Here is a 23903-nt window from a genome sequence, read left to right as displayed (position 1 = left end):
GGCGGGCAGGCAGGGTGGAGAGCTGGGTGGCAGGCCAGATCCCGGTGCCTCTGCATTCTCACCAGACAAGTTATTTCAGATTTGAAAAATAACTATGAGAACTACCTTCCCTTCCTCCTGCCAAATGTTCTCATTGCAAAATGGACTTAATGAGATCCCTTGGCAGAAGGACTTCTGGAAGCAATGAAAACGCTGTGCAGCCTCAAGATGGCAGGAGCAAGTGGCACTTACCGGGGACCCAGGGAACAGAAATGGGGCAGGGCTGGGCGGCCATCACTTATGCACCTGCGGGGGAGCTGAGCATGGTGTTTAGGACACAGTAGGTGCCGCTGCGTCTCTTATGTCCCTGATGCTCTGCTAACAGGCCCGGGTGGTCTCATCTCCTCTTGAAAGATGAGAAGTCTGGGCCTCAGGCTTGGTTCCCAGGCTGCCCAGCATCAAAACCTGACCATACCAACGAGCTGTGCGACTCTGGGCAAAGCTGCTGCACCTCTCTGAGCCTCTGTCACCCTATCCATCTGTAAATGGGGATCATGACCGTGACCGCTCTGGAGGGAGCACTTGGCCTGGGGGAAGTGCTCGGTGGATGTCTGAGCTGAGCAGCTTGCTGGGGGTCGAATGGATGGAGGCGAACCCAGGAACCTGCCTGCTTTCAGAGCATAATCAATTCTCTCTTTCCACTAGTTGCCAAGTCCCTCTCACTTCGCTGAAAGAAACCGAGAGAATCAGAGCAGAGTGAGCTGACCCGCTCCTGGCCCTGGCATCCGGGAGCTCGCCCTGCCTCCCTCAGGCTGCTGCACAAGAGGGGGCCTCGCTTGCAGCTCAGGCCACCCCCACCTCCCATCCTCTCTCACCAACTCCAGGGCATCAGCCTGCAGCTCCCCATCCTCCTGTTCCCTGCAGCACCGGCGTGCCCCCTCCGATGGGCCAGCCCCATTGTGAAAGCTTCAACATCCCTCATGTTTAAAAGCCAAACAGCAGACTTCCCTTGTGGTCCAGGGGTTAAGATTGCTTGCTTCCAGGGTAAGGGGAGTTGGTTCCAACCCCGGTAGGGGAGCTAAGATCTCACACGCCATGCGGCATAGCCAAAAAAAAATTTTTTTTTTTTTTTTAAAGAAAAGCCAAAGGGAAACCTCCTTCAATTCCATCTCCCTCTCTGCTTAGAAATCTGATGGTGCCTCAAATGAAACATCCCAGGACAGAACTCTTGGCCCCTGGTCTCAAGTCTGCTTCCTCCACCCCGCTGGCCTGGAAACTGGAAACCTGCCTCAGTCCCTCTCCCCAAAATATAACCTAAACCAGATCACGTCTCCCCCCACCCACCCCCGACATCCCTCCTCAGCAGCCGGTCTCAGCCCCCATTTCCATCCTATCACGCCAGCCTCCACTGAAAATGCACCCTCAGCTCTCTGCTACGACCAGAGGGAACCCCAAATGCCGAAGACTCTGCCCCGGGACTTTCCTGGTGGGCCGCCGGCTAGGACTTCGCCTTCCAATGCGGAGGGGTACGGGTTCAACCCCTGCTCAAGGAGCTGGGATCCCACATGCCTCAGGGCCAAAATACCAAAACATAAAAACCGAAGCAATATTATTAACAAATTCAATAAAGACTTTAAATATGATCCACATTAAAAAAAAAAAAAAACTGTTTAAAAATAAATAAGTAAATTGGATTGCTCTGCCCTGGACCTCAAGGTCCCCATCTACCTCCCCCCACCCCCTGCTCGATACTAGGCAGAACCATATTGACCCGACTATCGGTCTCAGCCTCTCCAAGCTGGTGCTAGCCTCGGGGCCCTTGCGTGTGCTGTTCCCACCGCCTGAAACCCTCTTTCCCCGGACACCCAGGGGTGGGCTCCTGCCTCTCGGATCTCTGCTCAAAAGCCACGTGCCCTTAGGGGCCTTCCCGCCACACAGTCTCCCAGCCTCTCTCTCCCACGTCATCCTGTCTTTTGGCCTTCACACGTGGGTCGGTGTTTCCTGTTCACCCTACTGTCCGCCTCTCCCGCTGGAACACACCCTCTGTCTCTTATCCCGCACGGATGCCCGGTGCCTAGAGCAGTGTCTGAGGCAGCGAAGGGGCTCAGTAAATAGTTACTGAGTGAATAAACAGTGAATAAAGGAGACAACAAATAAAGAGTGAGTGGACATGCACGCACACCAGACAGAGCTCTCTGGGGCTCAGTGAGCTCGGCTCTGAAGCGGAGGAGGCAGTCCCTGCACCCACGGGATAGTGGTGACGGCGAGCCCTGGTGGACAGGGGCCCGGGAGAGGCTCACCCCGTGGCAGGAGTCTCCTCTCAAAGCCTCGCTGTATTAAACTCACTTTAAAGCCAAAATTCTGTAACTGGGACACGGTGGTTGAAGGTCTACTGGAGACCATGTGTAAGGGAGCGATTCGCTGGATTACCCAGTAGCCATGGCAACTGAATCTTCAAGTACGGTTCCCTCTCGCTTTAACTTTTTACGCAGAAATTTCTAAAAGGAAATGTTCAGATTCCTTCCTCTGGTGACATTCTACAAAACAGACATCCTCGTTTCACTCCCAGAGTAGGGGGCGGTGGGGGGGGGGGGGGAAGCAAAATGTCAGATTCCTAGGAGATAAACTGGTTTGCAAAGAAAAATGTTTCATTTATTTTTTTAATATGAGTCTATTTCTATAAGCAAATAAAAGTTCTGCTGTAATGGAATAGACCAGTACTTTAACCTTCACTTGGCCATTCAACAAACGCCCACTGAATGCCAGCTGCATGCCAGGCCCTGCGCTGGACTCTGGGGAGACAGCAGGGGACGGGACAGATGACGATCCCTGCCCCCAAGGGGCCTGTGGTCCAATAGGATAGATAGCCAATGAAAGAGCATCCCCAGCAAGGAATTTCCAGCAAAGAGCAGGGAGTTATATGGTAGAGGTCAAAGGACTGACCTGTGGGATGATGTAGGTTCCATCGTTCACTGGTGGTGTGACCTGGGCAAGTCACTGGATCTCTGTGAGCCCGTGATAAAACGGTGATAACAACACGGCTTGATGGAAGTGCCACAAGAACCCAAAGAGAAGACAGAGAAAGTGCCCTGCATGGTGTCAGACCCCTCGTAAGGAGCCGCCTGCCCCCTCGGACTCTCAGAGCTGGAGCGGCACCCTGGCAGATGATTCGGCTTTTGAACATCAGGCAGGACCCCAGGCCTCGTCTGTGTCAGAGGCAGGCCACCCTCGGCTGCCAGCTCCCGTATGTCCTGATGCTGTTCTCTGTGCAGGAACACCTCCCCTTCCCCTACTCTCCCACCCCTGCCAGCCCCAGCCCCCCAGGAAAACCCTATTCAACCTTCACACGACCTGGCAAGTCCGAGGCCAGGCATTTCCCCTGCAGATGCAACACACAAGGGCACCAAGAGCTTTGCACAAGATGTTCCCTGCGGGGTTGTTTATGGCGCACAAAGCTGGAGATCAGCTACATGTCCGTTGGGAGGGGACTGGTTCAACAAACACAGTGTTGGGGGGGGGGGCAGAAATAAAGCCGACAGAAAGAATGAGGCAGACCTACTGTGCTGATAGGGAAAGGTCTCAGCACTATGAGAAAAAGGAAAATCAGGACACAGAACACGACGAACAGCAAGGTCAGACTGGTGTTAAGACAGATACGTGTACAGATACAGGAAATACAGATACACGCACAGATAGTCTTATATATGCTGAGCATATTTCCGAAAGGAGACGTGTGAAACTGTCAGCGATTTCTGGGCAGGGGACTACGGACTGGAGGTGGCAGGGGACGTGGTTTTCTTTAGAACACTATTTCATACTCCCAGAAATGTTCACCGTGACTGTACTACTATTTCAAAGCTAAGAAAAATAAACTATGTTCTGATGTTTGGACGTCCCCTGTGTTAAATTTCCTCCCCTAGAGATGGACCTCCAGTGTGTGGAGACATCCCAGGCTCAGCTCCATTTATGTGGGTGTCACCCCTCCTGTGGTGGCTCAGCAGTAAAGAATCTGCCTGCAACACAGGGAACCCGGGTTTGACCCCTGGGTCAGGAAGATTCCCTGCAGGAGGAAATGGCAGCCCACTCCAGTATTCTTGCCTGGGAAATCCCATGGACAGAGGAGCCTGGCAGGCTACAGTCCACAGGGTTGCAAAGGAGTCAGACACGACTTAGTGACGAAACAACCTACAAAAGCCATCCTCCTGGGAGGCACTGGGAGTGGGGTCCAGCCTGTGCACCCCCTGGGAGCCTGGCCCTTGTGCTCACTCAGGACGCCTTAGAGGAACAAGCAACGTCATGGTATCCCTGTGCCCGCTTCCATCTTCTTCACAGCTTTTTATGTTTACCAAGTCGCTGTATCGAGCATTGACTCCTCCACGGCAGCCAATCCACTCCACATGCCCGCAGCTCACTGCTCTGGGTCCCTGACTCCCCAGGGTGCCCGACAGCAGCACATGCTGTTGGAACCCCACCCAGACCCCTGGCACTGGCTGGGGGCCCGTCCTCCAGGTTCCAGGGTGCTGGCTGCCACTGCTCACAGCCCCGTCTTCTCCAACAGTGGGCCCCAGCCGGTGGAGGAAGAGCTGCCTTGCTTCTCCACGGGGACTGATTTTGTGGTGCTGTGGACTCTCTAGAACTCCCCCACGGATACGGCCGACTGGAGTTCTCCGTCACTAAATCGTGGACATGTGGATCCCCACTCAAGCTCTGTTTCTGGGGGACCCATCCTGAGACACTGCCTCTCAGAATCAACTAGAGCAGACGGTTCTTTACACACAGTTGCTATGCATGGATGTGAGAGCTGGAGAATTGATGCTGTCAAACTGCTGTGCTATAGAAGACTGTTGAGAGTCCCTTGGACTGCAAGGAGATCAAACCACTCAATCCAAAAGGAAGTCAACCCTAAATGTTCATTGGAAGGACTGATGTTGAAGCTGAAGCTTCAATACTTTGGCCACCTGATGCGAAGAGCCGACTCACTGGAAAAGACCTTGACACTAGAAAAGACCTTGATGCTGGGAAAGCATGAGGGCAGGAGGAAAAGGGGGCAACAGAGATGAGATGGTTGGATGGCATCACCGACTCAATGGACATGAGTTTGAGCAAACTCCAGGAGACAGTGAAGGACAGGGAAGCCTGGGGTGCCGCAGTTCATGGGGTCACAAAAAGTTGGGACAGGACTGAACAACAAAAGCAATCTACTGAATGTATAACTCTGGGGGCACGCAGCCTCAGCACAGGGAGTTTAAAAGAGCCACAGACATGTGGTCAAGACTGGAAAACAGGAAAGGGGGGTGAGGGGTATTTATAATGCCCATTTCAGAGATACAAAAACTGAGGCTCAACTGAAATCCACAGAGGGAGGTCTGAGCCCTGCCGTCTCAGACCCCAAAGCCCTGACCCTCTGCTCTGCTCGCACTGCTCAGATGTGACAGAGTTAACAGGTCTGGCCTGCACGAGGACAAGGTGATTTTAGGGGCTGGCTCCGAGTGGAACATTCTCCCAGGCATCACTTGCTTTGTGCAAAAATCTGCTCAGCAGGCTCTAAAACAGAACTGCTAACATGGTCAGGAAGTGGGGTCCCTGGAGGGCACTGTTCCTCGGCCAGCCGGCTATGGGGCCCAGTGCGGCGCCTAGGTCTCCCCGAGGGCAGCCGGCATGAAGAAAATATGGGAAGCAGGTCTCAGGCAGGCCCCTGGGGACTTCCTGTCCACCTGTGTGGACGGGAACAACAGGAAGTCTCGGCTTCGGGGCCCGGCGAGCGGGGTGGGGGCCAATAGAGACGGGCGAGGCCCCCCTGGGCTGGCCTTCCCCTCTCAGCCCATTCTCAGGGGCGGATGGACACTCCCCGCCAAGGTTGGGGCAGCAGGGAAGCATTTGCTAAGCACCTGCTGTATGCCTGGCCCTACATTAGGACCTGAAGAAAGAAATGAACAAGATACAGTCCTGAGCCTCCAGAAGTCTGACCTGCGTACCCATTGCTTCATTCCTCCACACGCTCAGTTCAGCAGACATTTATCAGGTGCTGTTCTAGACACAAGTAAGACATGTCCCTATCCTCAAGCACTTTCACTTTTCACTCATTCATTCAGGACTGAACGAGCACCTACTGTAAGCAAGACTCTGTGCTGGGAACTGAACACGGCCGGGCCCCTGAGGATGGGAAGCTTCCCTTAGCCCTCCTTTTCATCCCCTCTTTTATTCACTCAACACCAGACAGTGCTGAGCACCTGCCGGGCGCCCAGCTGTGCAACAGACACCTCCCCTCCTGGAGGACGGCTCACCGGAGTTGCTCATTCACTCATCCACCGCGCCACGTGATGAGGACACAGACATAGGGCCCAGTCGCTGCTCGTGGTCTCACCCACACCTTCCTCCATTCATTTGGTAAAACCAACATTTACTGAGGGTCCACTGGGTGCCAGGACGCAGGGGTGCACAGCAGAGAGCCTCCTTGCTTGAAGAGTCAGCCACTCTTTCTTCCTTCCCTCATCATTCATGGACTCAGTCCAGCAAACATGCCTTGGGCGTCTGTCGTGTGTCAGACCCTCAGGAGGTAGAGGAATGAGCCCCAGCTCTGGCCCCAGAGGAACCGCAAAGGTGGCGCCCACGCAGGGCTGGGTGGTGATGGCTCATTTCCTCTGTCAGGGCCACATGGCCCCACCTGCTGGTTCCTCAAAAGCCTGAGGAGAGGTGGGCAGTGGGGAAGTTTGCAACCAGCCCTTCCCACGAGCAGTAGAGCAGAGACGGGGTGACGGCAGGGGCAGGGCGGGGGGAGGGCTCTGGGCACACAGGCAGAGGGAAACTGCTCAAAATAAACACCAAAGGGAAGAACCTGTGAGTGAGGAGATGAATCAGACAGCTAAGTGAGATTTTTCAAGAACTCAAGGAATATTCTAAGTTTAGAGGAGGAAGGGGGAAAAAAAAAACAAAAACTGGCCCACGACTTCCCAGTGTGACACGTTCAGTGCCAAACTTAGGGCAGCCCTGCCCATCTCCCTGGGTTCCTCCACCGTCTCTGATGCGAAAACACCAAGCTCTGAATACCCCATCCCCTGGGACTGTGGGGAGGCTTGTGCGGGTTCATCCATGGGAAGCCCTCGGCACGGCGCCTGGCACAGTTAGTGCTCGATAAACGGTACTCAGTAACTTTACTGTTACTTCCTGCTGTGGCAGCTTTGAAACACAGGTGCACGCTCTCTGACACTCCTCCCTCCCATTGAGAGGTAGGGGGTCTGTGTCCTCTCCCCCCTGAGTCTTGGGGGGCTTGTGACCGCTTTGATCAACAGAGAACAAAGGGATGCTACGTGACTTCTGAGGCTGCATCCGTCATAAAGGGCGATGCGGTGTCTGCCCACTTGGCTGCAGCATGTGCTTTGGGAGCCCTGAGCAGGAGCCCAAGCTGCAGCAGGTGACTGGACAACAGTCCCGGGAAGCCCGGCCTTCAAGTTACTGCTGGCACAAGACAGCTGGGTGAAGACCCTGGGCGATTCCAGCCCCCAGTTGCTAGGGACTCTCAAATATCACGGAGCTGCCGTCCCCACTGACGGAGCTGCGCCTGATTTCCTGACCCACCGAGTCATGTGAGCACAATCAACAGTGGCTGGGGGGCTTCTCTGGTGGTCCAGCGGTTAGGAAACCACTTGCCAGTGCAGGAGACACAGGTTCAATCCCTCGTCCAGGAGGATTCCACATGCCATAGAGCAGCTAAGCCCGGGTGTCACAACTACTGAAGCCTGAGCACCCTAGAGCCCGTGCTCTGCCACAGAAGCCACCACAGGGAGAAGCCAGCACACGGAAACTGGAGCGTAGGCCCTGCCTGCAACTGGGGAAAGCCCAAGAAAAGCAGCAAAGACCCAGCGCACCCCAAAATAAACAAATAAAACTGGCTTATTAAAAAAAAAAGGCAAAACACCCTGAGGTTGCACCCTGACGTTCTGCGAGCTTGTTTGGAGGTTCTAGCAGGAGACACAGCTACTAGTCTATTCTTGACCAAAGGCCGGTCCTCCTCCGTCTGGGGACGGCTGTCTTCTTCAACAGAGGGGGCAGTTTGGGGAGGGACACACATGAAGCAGGAAGGAAGGAAGGGGACACCCGCCCAGCCAGCCAGGTCAGCCGATTCAACCCAGGTGATCAGCGGGGTGACCGATGTCACAACCAGACTGCCCTCGCATCCCACACCGGACGTTTTGAAGTGGTTCCTTGAGACAACTGCTACCTGCCTCTCCCAGTCCCTGCCCTGTGTGATGCGTATGGAGAGTCTGGGGGGCTCCACCAACCTGGAAAAGCATGGAGCAGTTCTATAAACTGTAAATTCCCGTGTACTCAGGAGACCCTGGCATCACCGCTCAGGACTGGGGAGGGCTCTGCTGCCTTCCGGATCCCACCAAACTCTGCAGCCCCGTAGCCTAGGCCACCACGTCCCCTGCCCCTCACTGGGCTGAGGCTGGGAGGCTCTGCGGGTTAGTGGGGCTGACCTGAACTCACACGGCAGGTCGCTGCTTTGTTCCCGGGCTGGGACTTAGGTCAGCCCTCCGGGAGGGAGAGACCGGAGGACAAAGGCTGCTTTCACTGGGCTCAGGCTGCTCCAGGCAAACACGGGCGGCGGGGAGCGGAGAAGGGGGCAGGCGGCCCTAGGCACACCCCGCCTGGGAAGGCGGCCAGCAACCCGGCGGCGAGGGCCCGGGCGAGCTGGGGCAGCACTGGGGTCTAGCAAGGGCCTTCCCTCCCCCTCGGGGTCTTTCCCAATCACACCTAAAACAAGGACAGGGCAGAGTACAGGGAGGCAAGGAGAAATGTTGGGTACATTCAATAGAATGAGACAGGCTTAAAAACAAAACAAAACAAAAAGGCCTTCCTAAGATTCAAGTCAAATCATAAACAAAAACTAAAAAATGTGGGCTCCAAGGCAAGATATGATGGGATCAAATTCCAGTTTCACTGCCGACCAGCTGCGTGATTGAGCTAAGTGACACAACCTCGGTTTCATCATCTGTAAAATGGGAATGGTGATACTATCTCCCTCCCAGGACTGCTGTGACAGATAAAACGAAGTAACATAAAATGCTTTGCTGAGAGCCTGGCTGCTATGGGCTGAATTGTGCTTCCCCCAGATTTATACGTTGAAACCCAGGACCTCATCCTAGGACCTCAGAATGAGACTGCATACGGGAGATGGGGCCTTAAAGAGATAATTAAGTAAAAATGAGACTGCTGTCCTTATAGGGAGGGAATGCACACACAGACGCCACCGGTACCATGGGGGCAAGGCCGCGTGAAGACAAGGAGAGCGGCCTCCTGAGAAACCAAACCTGCTGACAGCCCTGGCCATCCAGCCTCCAGACGGACACAGATTTCTGTTGTTAAGCTGCACAGTGGTATTCTGATAGGTTATCCCTACAAATACGCACACTGACACACAGGGAGGCTCACAGGAAGATCTGTTCCTAGGTCATCACATTTATATTGTGGCTCAGTGGTGAAGAATCTGCCTGCCAACTCAGGAAGTCCAGGTTCCATCCCTGGGTCCGGAAAATGCCCTGGAGAAGGGCATGGCAACCCACTCCAGTATTCCTGCCTGGAGAATCCCATGGACAGAGGAGCCTGGCGGGCTACAGTCCATGGGGTTGCAAAAAGAATCAAACACAACTGAGTGACTAATTCCATTCCACATATTGTAACTATGAAATAATGTGATGTTAACATGAATGAGCTTATATTTTAATACAAGCACGTTTACACAAAATATCAATATGGCAACAAGCAGGATACAGCTGGAAACAGTTGTGCCTTCCTACCCCAGAATTTCTACACCAAACAACAAGTTTTCTTACAGAGAAAGCGAAGAGTTTTCTTAATTTGGACCAAATTCCTTGACAATCTTCTCATCCGGGTCCTACTTCACCCTTGAGGAGATATTTACATTGTGTTCTTCTAGCTTCAATCAAAGACACCTCAAACCTTTTCTTTTCAAGACTTTTTTTTTCTATGGATCACTTTTAAAGGCTTTATTGAATTTGTCACAATATTGCTTCTGTTTTATGCTTTGGTTTTTCATCCCAGAGGCATGTGGGATCTTAGTTCCCTGATCAGGGATCGAACCCACATCCCCCCAGCATTGAAAGTTGGAAGTCTTCACCACTGGACCATGAGGCAAGTCCTCTCCCACCTCTTCCAGAACTTCCAGGCCTCTATATATGTTGCTCCCACCACGTGAATGCCCTTCCCTTCTTCTCCTACTCAGGCTTTAAGACCCAGCTCAGGGCCCAGCCCAGAGAAGGCACCCAACATCCGTGCATGGCACAGCAAGTCAGCTCTGAGGTCAGCCGATGACTGCATCTCACAAAGACACCGGACCCAGAAAGTGCAGGGACCAGCGACGGGTCTCACAGCCGGGACCAGACTCCGGCGTCCTGGCTCCAACTCAGTGCTGCTCCCCTGCTGGGTCAGGCTGCCTTCCCACTCACCCGTCTTGCCCTGGACGCGGGAACCATGTGCTCATTCAGTTTGCAGCTCCCAAATCCAAGTGCCTTTTCAGCTCAGGAAAATCCCTTTGCCCACCAGGGACAAAAGTGGGTGGCAGAACGGGTGCTGGCCTGCTTCTAGCTTTTCAACCCGCCATTGCTGATGGACTGGAACCAGACTTGCAACCAAAGGAAAACAAAAAGAGAGGTGCAGCTTCTAAGGCCAACATCCTAGAATTCAGCAAGACTTAGCATACTCTGCTCCACGGCCGACACTCCGTGCTATAACCCTGATTCTCGACACTGGGTTTTCCAGCTGAAATAACTGGAGGTCTGGGGCTGGCCTGGCTGATCCCACGGAGACTAACCTTGGTGGCAACACCATCTTCATGCTTCTTAGCCTCCACTGGCCTTAGAGCTCGGGTAGCATGAGGCCTGAGCGCAGAGAGAGACCATGGGCTCCAGAGTGGAAAAACCGGGCCCCAGAAAGCCAGTTCTGAGGCCTCCCTTCTATGCGACTTTGGACAAGTCAGGTTTCCTCAGTGTCCCATCTGTAAAATGGGGATAACCAGGGCACCTGCCTCTCTGGACAAGGTCACACATGCTCAGGCGTGGAAAGCAGGTAGCCCTGCGTTGGCTTTCAAAAGGCAGCCGCGTGGGATTAGCAGACGTAGGCTACTATGTATGGGATGGATAAAGAACAAGGCCCTACTGTGCGGCACAGGAAGTGCATTCAATATCCTGTAATAAACCATAATGGTAAAGGAAAAAAAAGTGATTTGTTAGGACAGGCGCGCCCTCTAGTGTCTTAATCTGGAAATCATTCCGCTGGTGAGGCACCCAGCCATCTTATACCAAGTCAGTTTGGATAATACTCTGAGAAGGAATGTAAGAAGATACGGGCCTCTTTATCTACTGCATACTATGTGCCAGCTGCCCTCCTTACTGATCTCCGCAATGAGACGCTGACATAATCCCCATGTGAGAAAGGGAGATTACTCATCCCCTCAGAAAACTGAGGCTCAGAGACAGGAAGACACCTTCTGAAGGTCACACAGTGGGGAAGGCTGGATTCCAACCCAGCTCTGTCTGCCTGACTCCAGCGCTCTACTCTTTACTGGATTCCTAGAACTGGGAGGCCGTACACAGCCAAAACCCTTAAGGAGAATATTCCAGTTTGGTGGTTTACTTGCTAAGAGGCGTCCGACTCTTTGTGACCCTGTGGACTGTAGCCCACCAGGCTCCTCTGTCCATGGGATTCTCCAGGCAAGGACACTGGGGAATACAGTGGGCAAGAACACAGTGGGCTGCCATGCCTTCCTCCAGACGATTTTCCCAACACAGGGGTGGGACTCGCGACTTCTTCCTTGCCTGCATTGCAGGCGATTCTTTACCAACTGAGCCAGAGTGTTGTTGGTATACCAACAGAGAAACTGAGGCACAGAGAGGGCAGGCAACTGCCCCAGGGTCACACAGAAGCCACGCCCCAGCTCCTGGCTCCCGGAAGGGTTCTGCCCACATGCCCACCCCTCCAGACATCCACCCTGCATTTATCATTCCTTCTGGCGGTCACAGGATTGCCACGTCCCTTCTGATGGCCCTAATCCCTGGAATGTCTGAGACCCGGCGGTGGCTCCTTTGGGACAGTGCGGACTGCCAGCCTGAGAGACCAGCCTTCTGAGAGCAGGGAACCCAGTTCACTTCAGCCCTTCAGCGTGATGTTCTCAGTGGCCTGGGTCAGTGGCTGGGGCCCACGGAGGGCCAGGGAGTGGCCTTCCAAGCCTGGGGACCCACTAGCATCTGAGAGCAGGGTTCTCTTTTCACTTTCTGTCAAGGATGCTGCAGACGGGAGGGTGGAGGGGGGCTGAGGTGGTGAGCGGTCCTGCCCAGGAAGGGCGTTAACAGGTAGAGATGCACTGCAAGTTTTCACAGTGAGAAGAGGTGCCATGGGGAGCTGGCCGCGGGCCAGCTGAATTCTCATAAACCCTGCTGTGGAAGTTATTAGCAGGGCCTCCTGGAGTTTAAAAGGCTCTGAGTATGTCTCCCTGGGGGCTCAGAAGTGCTGGGAAACACCTAAGGGGCTAAAGAATTTCCCGACGTGGGCTTGGCGTGATCACCCTCCTCGGAGGCCTTTTCAAATTCCCTTCAAAGCATCTCAACAACCTTCAGACACAGGCAGGGCAGGAATTATCTTCCACTGTACGGATGGGCAAAGAGAGGTTGGGGAAAGAATGGGGAACGTCTAATAGACACTTCAAACTCAGCAAGTCCAAAGCCGAATCCTGATCTGCCCCCAAGACCCCTTCCCCTGCGGTTTTCCACCCGCTCCTGGCTGCCAGGCCCCAAATGCTCAGTGTCTGTGTGACTCTCTCACTCTCCCCCACCCATGCCCAGTCCACCAGCAGATCCCACAGTGCGACTTTCAGAGCAGATCCAGACTCTGTCCGCTTCTCGCTACCTCCGCCACCGCCCTGGGCTGAGGCACCGTCAGCTCCCACCTGGACAGCTGCAGAGGCTCCTTGCTGGTCTCCCCGAGTCCACGGCGGCCTGTGCCCCTCCCACCCCACGTGACTCCCTCCCCCAGCTTCAGAGCACAAGGCGAAGACTTCCGAGTGGCTGCCAGGCCCTGCATGACTCTGACAGCGCCTATCACCTCCCTCGCTCTCTGCTGCAGCCTCCCTCCAGTTCCAGAGAACGGCCTGTGCACACACAGACCTCAGGGGCTTTGCTCTGGCTGCTAGCTCTCCCCTAAGCTCCCCGGACCTGCTCCTTCCCCTCTTCCGAAGTCTCAGTTCAAGAGTCGCCTTCTGAGGGTGCGCCTACCCATCCACGCCCCGAGTGTCACACCCACGCGCCCCCCGAGTGCTTCCTTCCTTCCTTCCCAGCTGCCCCACCTCCTGACTTACTATACAGGATTCCTGTGTCCCAGGCCCCACTAGAACATTAGTCCCCGAGGCAGGGATCTGCCTGACTCACTGACTGTCCCAAACACTGAGAACTGAACTGAACTGAGAACCCATCAGCTGTCCACATCGGCATCAGCTGCCAACATTGCCTCAAGCAATGCCTGAATTGCTTGGGTCTGTGGCTCAGACGATAAAGCGTCTGCCTAAAATGCAGGAGACCCGGGTTTGATCCCTGGGTTGGGAAGATCTCCTGGAGAAGGAAATGGCAACCCACTCCAGTATGCTTGCCTGGAAAATTCCATGGACGGAGGAGACTGGTAGGCTACAGTCCATGGGGTCGCAAAGAGTCGGACACGACTGAGCGACTTCAATGTCAATGTCAATGCAAGGGAGACATCATTTTCATTCCCACTCTACAGATGGCAAAACTGGCTTTCTGAGAGGTCAGGACACTCGCTCAAAGCTCCCCCACATCCCATTACCAAGCAGCTCGATGGGGACCGGAAGCCAGGAGGGCCTGACCCCAGCTCTCCGCCCTGCCACTGGGCCTACAGGGCACCCTTGGCTGGAGTCTCGTGACGCTGGGTCCAAGCCTCCGACTCCAGAGGCACAAAAATAGCCGGTTCTCCTATTTCAGCCACAGACGCTGCAGAGCCAGGCCAGACCCTGGGCACAGAGCGAGGCCGCCAGTGTCTGAGACACAGGGGCTGGGAGTGAAAATAACAGCTGGGGTGACCGTAACAGGACAGGCGTGTGCAGAGTCCAGGCACCCCAGTGACCCCCCACAGCCATCCAGCCCTCAGCACAGCTTCCACAAGCACTGTCTACTGAGCACCGACTCTAAGCCGGGCACCGTACTGGGGGGTGGGGGGAAGATGGGCATCCCTCCTGCCTGAGGGCAGCCGTGAGCGTAACCAAGCACGTCAGCTTTGATGCCAGACTTCCCAAGTTCAAAGCCCGGCTCCACCCGCTGCCAGCTGGTCTGTATCAGGTGGGCACTCAACCATGCCCCAGACCTCCAGGCTTCTCATCGGAAACACTCGCCTCTCGAGGCCGCTTCGAGGATTAACCGCGAGGCCGCACGGACGACTGCTTGGAGGCGAGAGGGGAACTCAGGTCACTGTCTCGTGACTGGTATTATTATTCCTGGAGGTGACGACGGGCTGAGTGGGACACGGCTGAGTAATCAGGCAGCGAGGAGGCCCCAGGGAGAGAACGGCCAGGCTAACCACATTTAGACATTTGGACATTTTCCCCATCAAAATAAATTTTAAAAAAATCTGGTTGAATGTGGAGAGATGAAGCTCACCAAGCACCCTGGAAAACAAAGCGGGTTCCCCATCACTGCATGCGGATGGAGCCACTGGACCAAGACCCCGGCAAGGAGGTACCTGAAAGGGACCCACCACCAACAGCACGGGGCACGCCCTTGGCTCACACAGCATCTTCCTGAAGAAGCTGTCAGGAATGACACCCGGCAACCCCCTTGGCTGTAGGTGACACAGAGTCGAGGAGGGTGGCAGGCCAGGAGTCAGCCCCCAGGCTCTGCAGTCAGGTGGGACAGGCAGCCTCTGGGTAGCCTGGGGAAGTCTGGTGGGGGGTGCTGTCTGCCATTCTATCAGAGCCCGCCAGCCCCCTCAAACAAGGACATCTAGACAGTGAGGGCCAGCCCCGTGCCAAGCACACTCACGTCCCTTGTTTTGGCTGATCCTCGGCACCGTCCATGTGCGGATGGGGACGCTGGCTCAGAGGCGATGTGACCCGGTGTTGGCAGAGCCTGGATTCTAAGCCAGGGCTCCAGAGCCCAGCCTGACCTGGGTGACATCCTTCTACAGTCCTCCACCTGGCAAAAGTGGATCCGGATAGAGAGCTTTCCCGTAGACTGGCAAGTTGCCTCAACCTGTGGGCCTCAGTTTTACCATCTGAGAAATGGGAAGATCAGATTCGACAAAGCAGCCACAGGAGAACAGCACTCAGTTACAGGCTCTGACACCTCCTCGCTGGGAGAGCCTTCAGGAAGCTGCTTAACCTCTCTGAGCCTCGGGTTCCCCTAGCTGCAAAATGGGGATAATGAGACCGACAGCTGGGCTTCTCGGTTTTCATGAGATGCCCATGAAAGACACTTTACAAGTGCTCAGTAGGAATGGCCGTGGTACAGGCGGCCACTGTTGTTATTCCTGTTTCTGCCAACTGACAATCACGAACAACCAGCTTGGTACCAATGGCCCAGCAAGGCCACAGGCCTTGGGACCATCTGGCTGGGTTATGTCGTCAACAAAAGCGGTTAAGTAACTCAAAACAGCCAGGGCAGGGGAGCCACCAGCTACAGTTACTGATGATGTGAAGCAGAAACTCAGCCTCCCTCCCCCACTTCCCAGCTGATGCGGGGCAGTGACTGAGCTTGACGGCGGTGGAGGGGGAGAAGAGGCAGACTCTTCCCCCAAAGCCCAGAACAGAACTGCAGCCCCGTGGGGGACTCGGGCCGCCAACAGGAAACCACCGACATCCCGCTGACAAAGGACAGTCTCTGCAGAGCCTGCTGCAGCCCACGCGTGGCCCCAGTTCCAAGAAGCTGACTTAGAAAATAACCTGAAAAGCGAGTAAAGGCTTAAGGCTGAGAACGATGATCTCTAAGCTGTTGCGTGCACTGCCTGCCTGGGAGCAACCCAAGTGTGTGGCCCAGGGAGACCGGCTAAAGAGTCAGGGCTGGTGACAAGTGCCAGGTATTAATCGGCATTAGACATCACGCTTACAGAGGGTGTCTCGATGTGGGCAGACGTTCCCGTTACCAGTGGGCACGTAAGCTGAGATGCGCATGGCCTACACTCATTCATTCACCGCGATGGATGGAAATTTAGAGGCAAAATATGACATGGGACCCTGTGTCGGATCGTGGAACAGAGAAAGGACATCAGTGGACGATCTGGAGACATCAGCGGGACTTCTCAACCTTGGTGTGATTGACGTTGGGGCCGGGTCATCCTTGGCGGTGGTGTTTGGGGTCAGGGGGGTGGGACTGTCCTGCTCACTGTAGGATCTTTATAAGCAGCCCTGACCTCCATTCCCAAGATGCCAGCAGCCCCTCACCCCGAACCTAGCTGTGACAATCAAAGAATGTCACCAGACATTGCCAAGTGTGCCCTGGAGGTCACCCCTGGATGAGAACCACTGGAATGAAGTCTGGAGTTTAGTTAATACCAATAGCACTGTGAAGTGAAAGTCAATCAGTCATGTCCGACTCTTTGCGACCCCATGGACTATAGAGTCCATGGAATTCTCCAGGCCAGAATACTGGAGATCCCTCCTCCAGGAGATTGTCCCAACCCAGGGGTTGAACCCAGGTCCCCCACTTTGCAGGCGGATTCTTTACCAGCTGAGCGACCAGGGAAACCAATAGCACTGAACCTATGTTAATTTCTCTGCTGGACAAACTGTATTGCGGCTGTTACAGTAGGGTGCTAACGAGAGCAGAAGCTGGGTGAAGGGTACACAGGGACTCCCCCGACCATCTCTGCAACTTTTCTATAAATCTAAAAGTATTTACAAAAATCATGAAGAGGTGACATGGAGCAGAAAGCTGAGAGCAGTTAGGGGCCCAGGCTGATGGAGTGAGTATACATTCTGTACCATGTGTGTCTATGGCGGGGAGGGGAAAGGCCACCCCTCCCCGACATCAGGACCCTTACAATAATCGGTGCTTAGCTGATCCATTGCCGTCTGATGTGGCTTCCTGGGAAACAGGAAGGACTCAGGCAGTTGGTTTCCCTGGCAACCAGCCCCCATCCTTAGGTGCTGGCCAAAGGTCATCTCATTAACAGAAGGTCATGTGTGAATATCTAGACTCTTTTACCACTTTTATCAGTCTGGAAATTCCAAGGGTTTTAGGAGCTCTGTGGCAGAAACAGGAACAAAGGCCAAATGTGTGCTTCTTACTATCAATCAGTGCATCACAGCCTCCCTAACACTGGAGCCCAGTGGGTCAAAGATGTGGGGACCCAGCGGGTGGCAGGTTCCCCAAACACAAATGATTACGGGTTGCTTCTTTTCTTTCTCGGGCATTTCAAAACTTTCCAAGTTTTCTACCGTGTCCATCTGTTATTTTTGCAATAAAACAAACAAACAAACAAAATCTACTAATGTCCTTTGACATTTACAGTTAGACAACGTACAAGAGCCAGTGATCAAGGGGGAAGTACTAGGAGGGTCTCCGGTTTCTCCACTGCTGCAGGGAACTAGGGCAGGGGGAGGCGGGGCAGCTGGAGGACAATGTTTCCTAAAATTGTATTTTTAGGAGCTCCGGAAAATTCCCTGGGTGAGAAGGCATTTGAAGTATTTGCAAACATTCAGCACGGGGCAAGAATAATATTTCCCAAGTCTTTCTTTCTTGGGCGTTCTCAACTGGGTTGGTCAATGTTCTGAAAAACCCCGAGACCACCTGTGACGGTTCTCTGCCAAGCCCCTCTGTTCACAGAGCCCCGATGAAGGTCACACGACCCACCACCACCCGAGGCCCGCCCCCTTAGGGCAGCGAGGGATGAGGGAACAGAAGCCCAGAGAGGGGGAGCAGCTTGCCAGCAGACACACAGCAGGTCAGTCTCAGAGTCAAAGCAAGATCTGAGAAGCACTTTACACCCCACAAAGCACTTCCCCACAGGTTCTCTGTTTTTGGCATTCTGCCACAAGAAGTTTTGAGGGCTTTTTTTTTCCTCCTTTATGCTTTGACAGAAAAGAGGCTGCGATGCGAGAGTTCCAACATTTTCCTCTTGCTTAGTAAGATCACCGAAGGAAAAACAAACTCTATTCTTTTCGCCTCATAAAAGACGAGACCATTTTACATGGACACAACAAAGGCAAGAAGGATGTAATTTCAGAATAAAGAACCATCTCGTAAATCAAAGAAGTGGTGCTTTCTGGAAAGGTCGTTCATTTTTCCTGTTTGTTTTTTTCCCCCGTGGACCGGAGGGGCAGCCCCTGTGCCCACCGATCACGGTGGGCAGGACCCTCTCCTCTTCGACGAGCCCTTCTGCCTCCCAAACCGAACCCCCCACCCCCTCCCTCCTTGAAACAACCACCATTTCTAAAGAACACAGAGGCGCTGCTGGCCAGGCAGAGCCAGGAAGCAAAGGTGGCAGGAGACGAGAGACTCGAGTCCGGTCGGCCAGACTCACCCAGAGGTACTGCAGGAGCTTCAGCAAGCTGGGGCAGTAGTAATACTCCATCTCTGGTGCCAGGGGCTATGCCGCCTGCATCGCACGCTTCCAGCCTCCCTCTGGAGGGGCGGCTCTTCCCGCTCGGCTTGTCACGCAGGAGTCAAGTTCAAGGCGGCATGAATCATTCAGGGGCCGGCTGGCGGCCAGGGGGCTGGCAGGATGGCCCTGTCCAGGACCCTGGGAGCCGCTGCTCAGGTCTGGACTCAGGGCCCTCCTGGGGGTGCTCTGGACCGGGGGGTTTTTCCACTGAGGGAAGGAGCGAGGATGGAGCCCCAGACCTGAGTGTCTGCCTGCGTGTGTCATGTGAGTGTAAGTTCCTCCCCAAAACCACACACCGAGGGGAAGCCCCCCGCTCCCCCATCCCAACTCCTTCCACATTAAGGACATAAATCAGCTCAGGCTCACGCAGCCCCTCCCAACTTCAGCCAAGTTCCTTCTGAACAGCCCTGGAAGCCCCCTTTTCCAGCGGGGGAAGAGGGGGGACCAGAGAGGGAAGGGGACTTGGTCCAGGTCACACAGTGAGCTGGAAACCTCAGCCAGTCCTGGGTTTTGTCTGCTCCTGCGGGGGGGCAGCCAGGGGGACAGGGGGTGGTGCGGGCTCCTAGGCCACCCCTGCTGCCGAGGAGTCGGGGCAGGGGGAGCATCCCTCTTCAGAAGCTAGAACTCCCAGCTATAGCACACCCGAAGGCTGGCCCGAGGAGACCTCTCTTGGACGTTTCCTTCCCAAGAGTGTGATGGGGCCCATCACCCCGCCTCCCCGAGCCTCGGTTACCCCTCCTGTAAAGTGGGATGGAGCTTCCCTGCACTTCAGGGTTTCCTGCACAGGACAGGAAAGTCCCCTCGGGGCTTCCCCGGGGTGATCGTCATCCCCTCCACTGGCCACATGGGGAGGTGGGAGCTTGCAAAGGGTGCTGCCCAGGTTAACCGGGCTTGGGGGGTGGGCCAGAGCCCCAGCTCAGCACCACCTCCATCAGGCCAGCCCCATCACGGCCGGAACTGGACCGGCACGCACGAGCACCCCACAGCAGCACCCTCGGCTGAGGCACCCCCCCCACCCGCCAGGCCCCGGGGACCAGCTGTACTGCACACAGCCCCACAACCTGACTCGGGGACGTGCAGCTGACAGGAAACCCAGGAGGACACCACCCACGGCGCGAGCCTCAGAGCCCTTGAGAAGCAGGCCCGTGGCTCCTCCGACGCGACCCAGTGCCCGGCATCCAGCAGGCAGGTGCAGGTCCCAAATGATGGCGCAGGGGGAAAACCACCGGGCCCCCGCTCACTGGCTGACTGAAGGCACAGTTGGAGAGCGGGGTCCCGCTCACCGAGGGGCTAACAGGATGGTGCTGGGGGTGGACGCTGCTGACCTTGACTGGCATGGGGAGGAACAGTCCGCCACCCCCGGGGAGCGTGAAGGCCAACTCCTCAGCCTCCCGCTTGCCAGAGACAAAAGGGCTGGGAGGGGCAGAGAGGACAACCCAGATGGGGAGGAGGGGCCCCTGAGGGCGCCAGGAAGAGACACACAGGCAGGAAGAGATGAACCTGCAGAAAAGTCAGAGGCAGCAAGGACACAGAGAGATGGCAGAGGGGCTGCCGGGACCAGAGAGAGAGGAGCAGTGGGGCGTGAGCGGGGAAGCGGGTGGGCGTGGAGCCAGAGAGACAGGAGACACGGCGGGGTCGCTCAGGATAAAGAGGTGAAAAAGTCAGACGTGGTGAGTCCACGGTGGAGAAACCGAGCTGAGCCCCGACAAGGTGGTGGGGGGGGGCGGGCAGGCACCAGTGACACAGACCTCTCCCTTGGCAAAGTCCTGCCCTCTCAGCCTGGAGGGGGCCGCAGTCACCAGGTCGGGCCCCCAGAAGCACTCCCCACGCTGGGCCCCCAGCCCAAGCCGAAACTGACCCCCTACCTCACTCTGGTCCTCTGGGCTAATCACACCCTGCCCCTGGGGCCCTTCTCACCCGGCCAGGGGAACCACCCACGTGCACGATGGTGACGCGACCCCAAACACCCCTGGACGCCTCCCCTGGCTCCTGATCCCTCCGCCCCAGGCCCCTTCCCACCTGCGCCATCTGACCCAACACCTGCCCCACCGCAATCGGGTGGGCCAGGTGACCTCAGGCCCTTTGCTCAGGCTGTTCCTCGGTTGGAAGAAAATCTCCCTCCCCGTAGTGGATGGGACGGTGGCCCCTCAGAACACGTGTGCCCAGAACCTGTAAATGCCACCTTTTTTTTTGGAAAAGGTCTTTGCAGACGTAGTTCAATTAAGCATCTTGAAGTGAGATTATTTTGGATCACCCTGTGTGCTAAGGGCTCAGCTGCATCAGTCATGTCCGATTCTTTGTGACCCTGTGGACTGTAGCCCGCCAGGCTCCTCTGTCCATGGGATTCCCCAGGCAGGAACACTAGAGTGGGTTGCTGTGCTCTCCTCCAGGGGATCTTTCCGACCCAGGGATCTAACCCCCGTCTCCTGTGTCCCCTGCATTGGGAGGCGGGTTCTTTACCACCAGTGCCACCTGGGACACTAAATTAAGTGTCCACAAGCCACAACCCCAGAGAGGGATGTCCAGAGAGGACAGAGGCAGAGGCTGGAGGCTGTGGCCACAAGCCGAAGAACGCCTGGGCTCCCCCAAAGGTGGAAGAGGGAGCGAAAGATCTGCCCCTAGAATCCCTGGAGGGAGGGGGGCCTGCTGACACCTGGATTTCAGACTCTGGCCTCAGGGACAGAAAGGGAATAAGGATCTATTATTTCTGAGCCACTGGGCGTGCGGCGATCCCTTACGGCAGCACCAGGAAGCAAGCACTCGCCACTCCCCTCCACTGGGTCACTCCTGTCAGTGCGGGGCCTCTGGCCTAAGATCTAACCATTCTGTGTGCCTGCCCCCCCCCTCCCCCATCTGCAGCCTCCAGCCCAGGCTCAGGGCGACCCCACGGCACCCCTTCTGCAAGAACATTCTGCATTTCTGTCACCTTCTTCAATCCCTCCTCAAAGGTCAGTTCCCCAAGGGCCACCACCCTGGTCGGCCTGGTTCCCCTCACCCCAACCCCACACCCGGTCACAGCAGGTCCTCGGCAATCCCCTTTCTGGTTTAGTCTTCGGCTGAGACACATGGCTTGTGGGATCTTAGTTTGCCTACAAGAGACTGAACCCAGGCCCTCCAGGGTTCTGAAAGCAGTGAGTCCTAACCACTCTACTGCCCAGGAAATACCTGGGAATCCTGGTTAGCGTCATTCATTTTCCAAAAATGACTGAATGGTCAAGCAACCACGCCAAAAACCTACTCAGAGGGCTTAGCCATGAGCAGAAACCTCTATTAAAAAGATAAGGAGGCTGTTAAAATCAACATGAACGTTCATGAAGGAAAACAGGGATGTAAAGCTGGTAGTCCCCGAGTGTGACTCTCTGAGAGTAGGGGGTTTTTAGGGGGAAGGGGGCAGAAGCCAGGGGCACTATTTTATTTTATTTGAATGAATGGAGTGCACACGAGAAGGTGCAACCCAGGAGGGCTTCTTAGAGGAGGCTGCCTGGAGCCGAGACTTGAAATATGACCGAATGCCCCTATTCTCAAGGGACCCTGTGTTCAGATAGAAAATGCAGCATCTCTGGAAATACATCTACTTAAGTCAGAAATGCCATTTCTATATTCACAGGGCTGTCATTGTGGGCTGCCCATCTGCTAGACACATGCATTCACTCTCCACACACACACACACCTCTTTTAGAAATAAAAACTTTTTTTTCCGAAAAACCAAACAAACAATAATAGTTTCTTCAAAAGAGAAACACCATCAGCAAAAACCAACTGGGGTGGCGCAGTGAGGGCTGAGGGCTGCAGAAGAACGTCCCAACTTGAGCCCTGCATCTCAAAGGCCGGCAAAATAGAAACGCACCAGACACCTGGCGGGGAACCGAGCTGAGTGACACGTGCTCCGAAACCAGCGACAGACGTTAAAGTAAAAATCTAAATGGTCGCGGAAAACTTGATTTGGAGGGATACAGACTGAAGGCCCTGGCATTAAAAACTAGTGAAGCAAAATGCTGAACATAGATCGCCCCCCCAACCCTGCCCTCTGGTGGTCACTCATAAGCACTGCACCAGGAAGCTCGTGTCTTTTCAATCTGGAAGGATTGGGGGGGGACGGGGGAAGGGAAGAGAAATTGCAGCAAGAACTCCCCCTGGTGGACACCCCGGGCATTTCTGATGCGCTGTGCAGGTGGAGGTTTCCAAAAAAGAGTCCAACATCCCTGGGCAGAGTCTGCAGGTGGCACCTGCCCACTGGGTGAGCCAAGGCCAAGTCACTCACTTTCCCAAGGGCTCAGCAAGATAATATGTGCGTCAAGACTGCCAGTACCCTGTGCGTTAACTGAAGGCGGCTGGGTGTGGTTAAGTTAAAAACGTTTTTTTTTTTCCCCTCTACTGTATAAAATGGGCTTCCCTGGTGGCTCAGATGGTAAAGAATCTGCCTACAATGCGGGAGACCTGGGTTCCATCCCTGGGTTCGGAAGATCCCCTGGAGGAGGGCACGGCAAACCACTCCAGTACTCTTGCCCAGAGAATCCCCATGCACAGACGAGCCTGGCAGGCTACAGTCCATGGGGTCGCAAAGAGTCAGACATGGCTAACCACAGCACAGTGTATAAAAGTGGCAAGATTTCACAGGAAGATCAAATCCCCATCATCACTTTTGCTTGAAACACTGGATCGTCCAGCCACTCTAGGCAGGACCACTCCAGAAGGCTCCCCTCCACACCCCACCATCCTCTCTTGGTTTGTCATTACTCTCTCATCCCTACCTGACCTGACTCCTGGGGGACAGCCCCTGATACAGGATCTCAAGGGACACCACCCACGAATCTGGATTCAGAGGCCCCGAATGCAACTGTCTGAGGCTGGCACTTGAGGGGTCACCAGGCTTCTGAGGTGGAAGGAATGGGGTCCTCGGGGAGCTGCCGACCCCTGACTAAACTCTCCCCTTTCTTGCAAGCCTTCTGCTCTGCCCAGTGACAAGGCCACCCTGTGAGTACAGGGGTCCCCGGTGAGGAGGGCACCGGGGACCACAAACCTCTTCTGCAGCACAGTCAAGCCCCCCGGCCGCTGCTCAGCCTCAACCCTCTCTGTCCAGGGGGCCCTTCCCACCTCTCTCCACCTCCCGATTTCTATGCACCTGTCAAGACCCAGCTTCACCTGGGACCCCAAACCCTCTGCTTCCCCCACAACCAAATCGAGGGAGACTGAACCCTCTGCCTCACCAGGTTAGTTAGCTGTGCACACGCCTCCCTGTGCCCCCTGCAGGCTGCTGACTCACCCACTCGCTGAATCACTCACTCACTCAGTCATTCAACAAACAA

At 55.2% G+C, this 23903-nt stretch overlaps 1 protein-coding gene across 4 annotated transcripts in view; it reads right to left on the bottom strand.

Moving 5' to 3' along the window:
- Positions 1-23903, bottom strand: part of KIAA1671 (KIAA1671 ortholog) — a 182786-nt gene that overhangs the window by 77052 nt on the left and 81831 nt on the right. Inside the window, exon 1 of one of the 4 annotated variants that reach the window (XM_042234744.2) lies at positions 18517-18806. The exons of the other annotated variants lie outside the window; for them this stretch is intronic. Within the exon in view, the coding sequence (XP_042090678.1) occupies positions 18517-18567 (51 nt within the window). The 5' untranslated portion in view covers positions 18568-18806. Of the gene's footprint in view, positions 1-18516; positions 18807-23903 lie in introns of those variants that run through there. 4 annotated transcript variants of the gene reach the window in all.

This window comes from Ovis aries, chromosome 17 (genome assembly GCF_016772045.2).
Source record: "Ovis aries strain OAR_USU_Benz2616 breed Rambouillet chromosome 17, ARS-UI_Ramb_v3.0, whole genome shotgun sequence".
Classification (NCBI taxonomy): Eukaryota; Metazoa; Chordata; class Mammalia; order Artiodactyla; family Bovidae; genus Ovis; species Ovis aries.
This window is presented reverse-complemented; position numbering and strand designations above follow the sequence as displayed.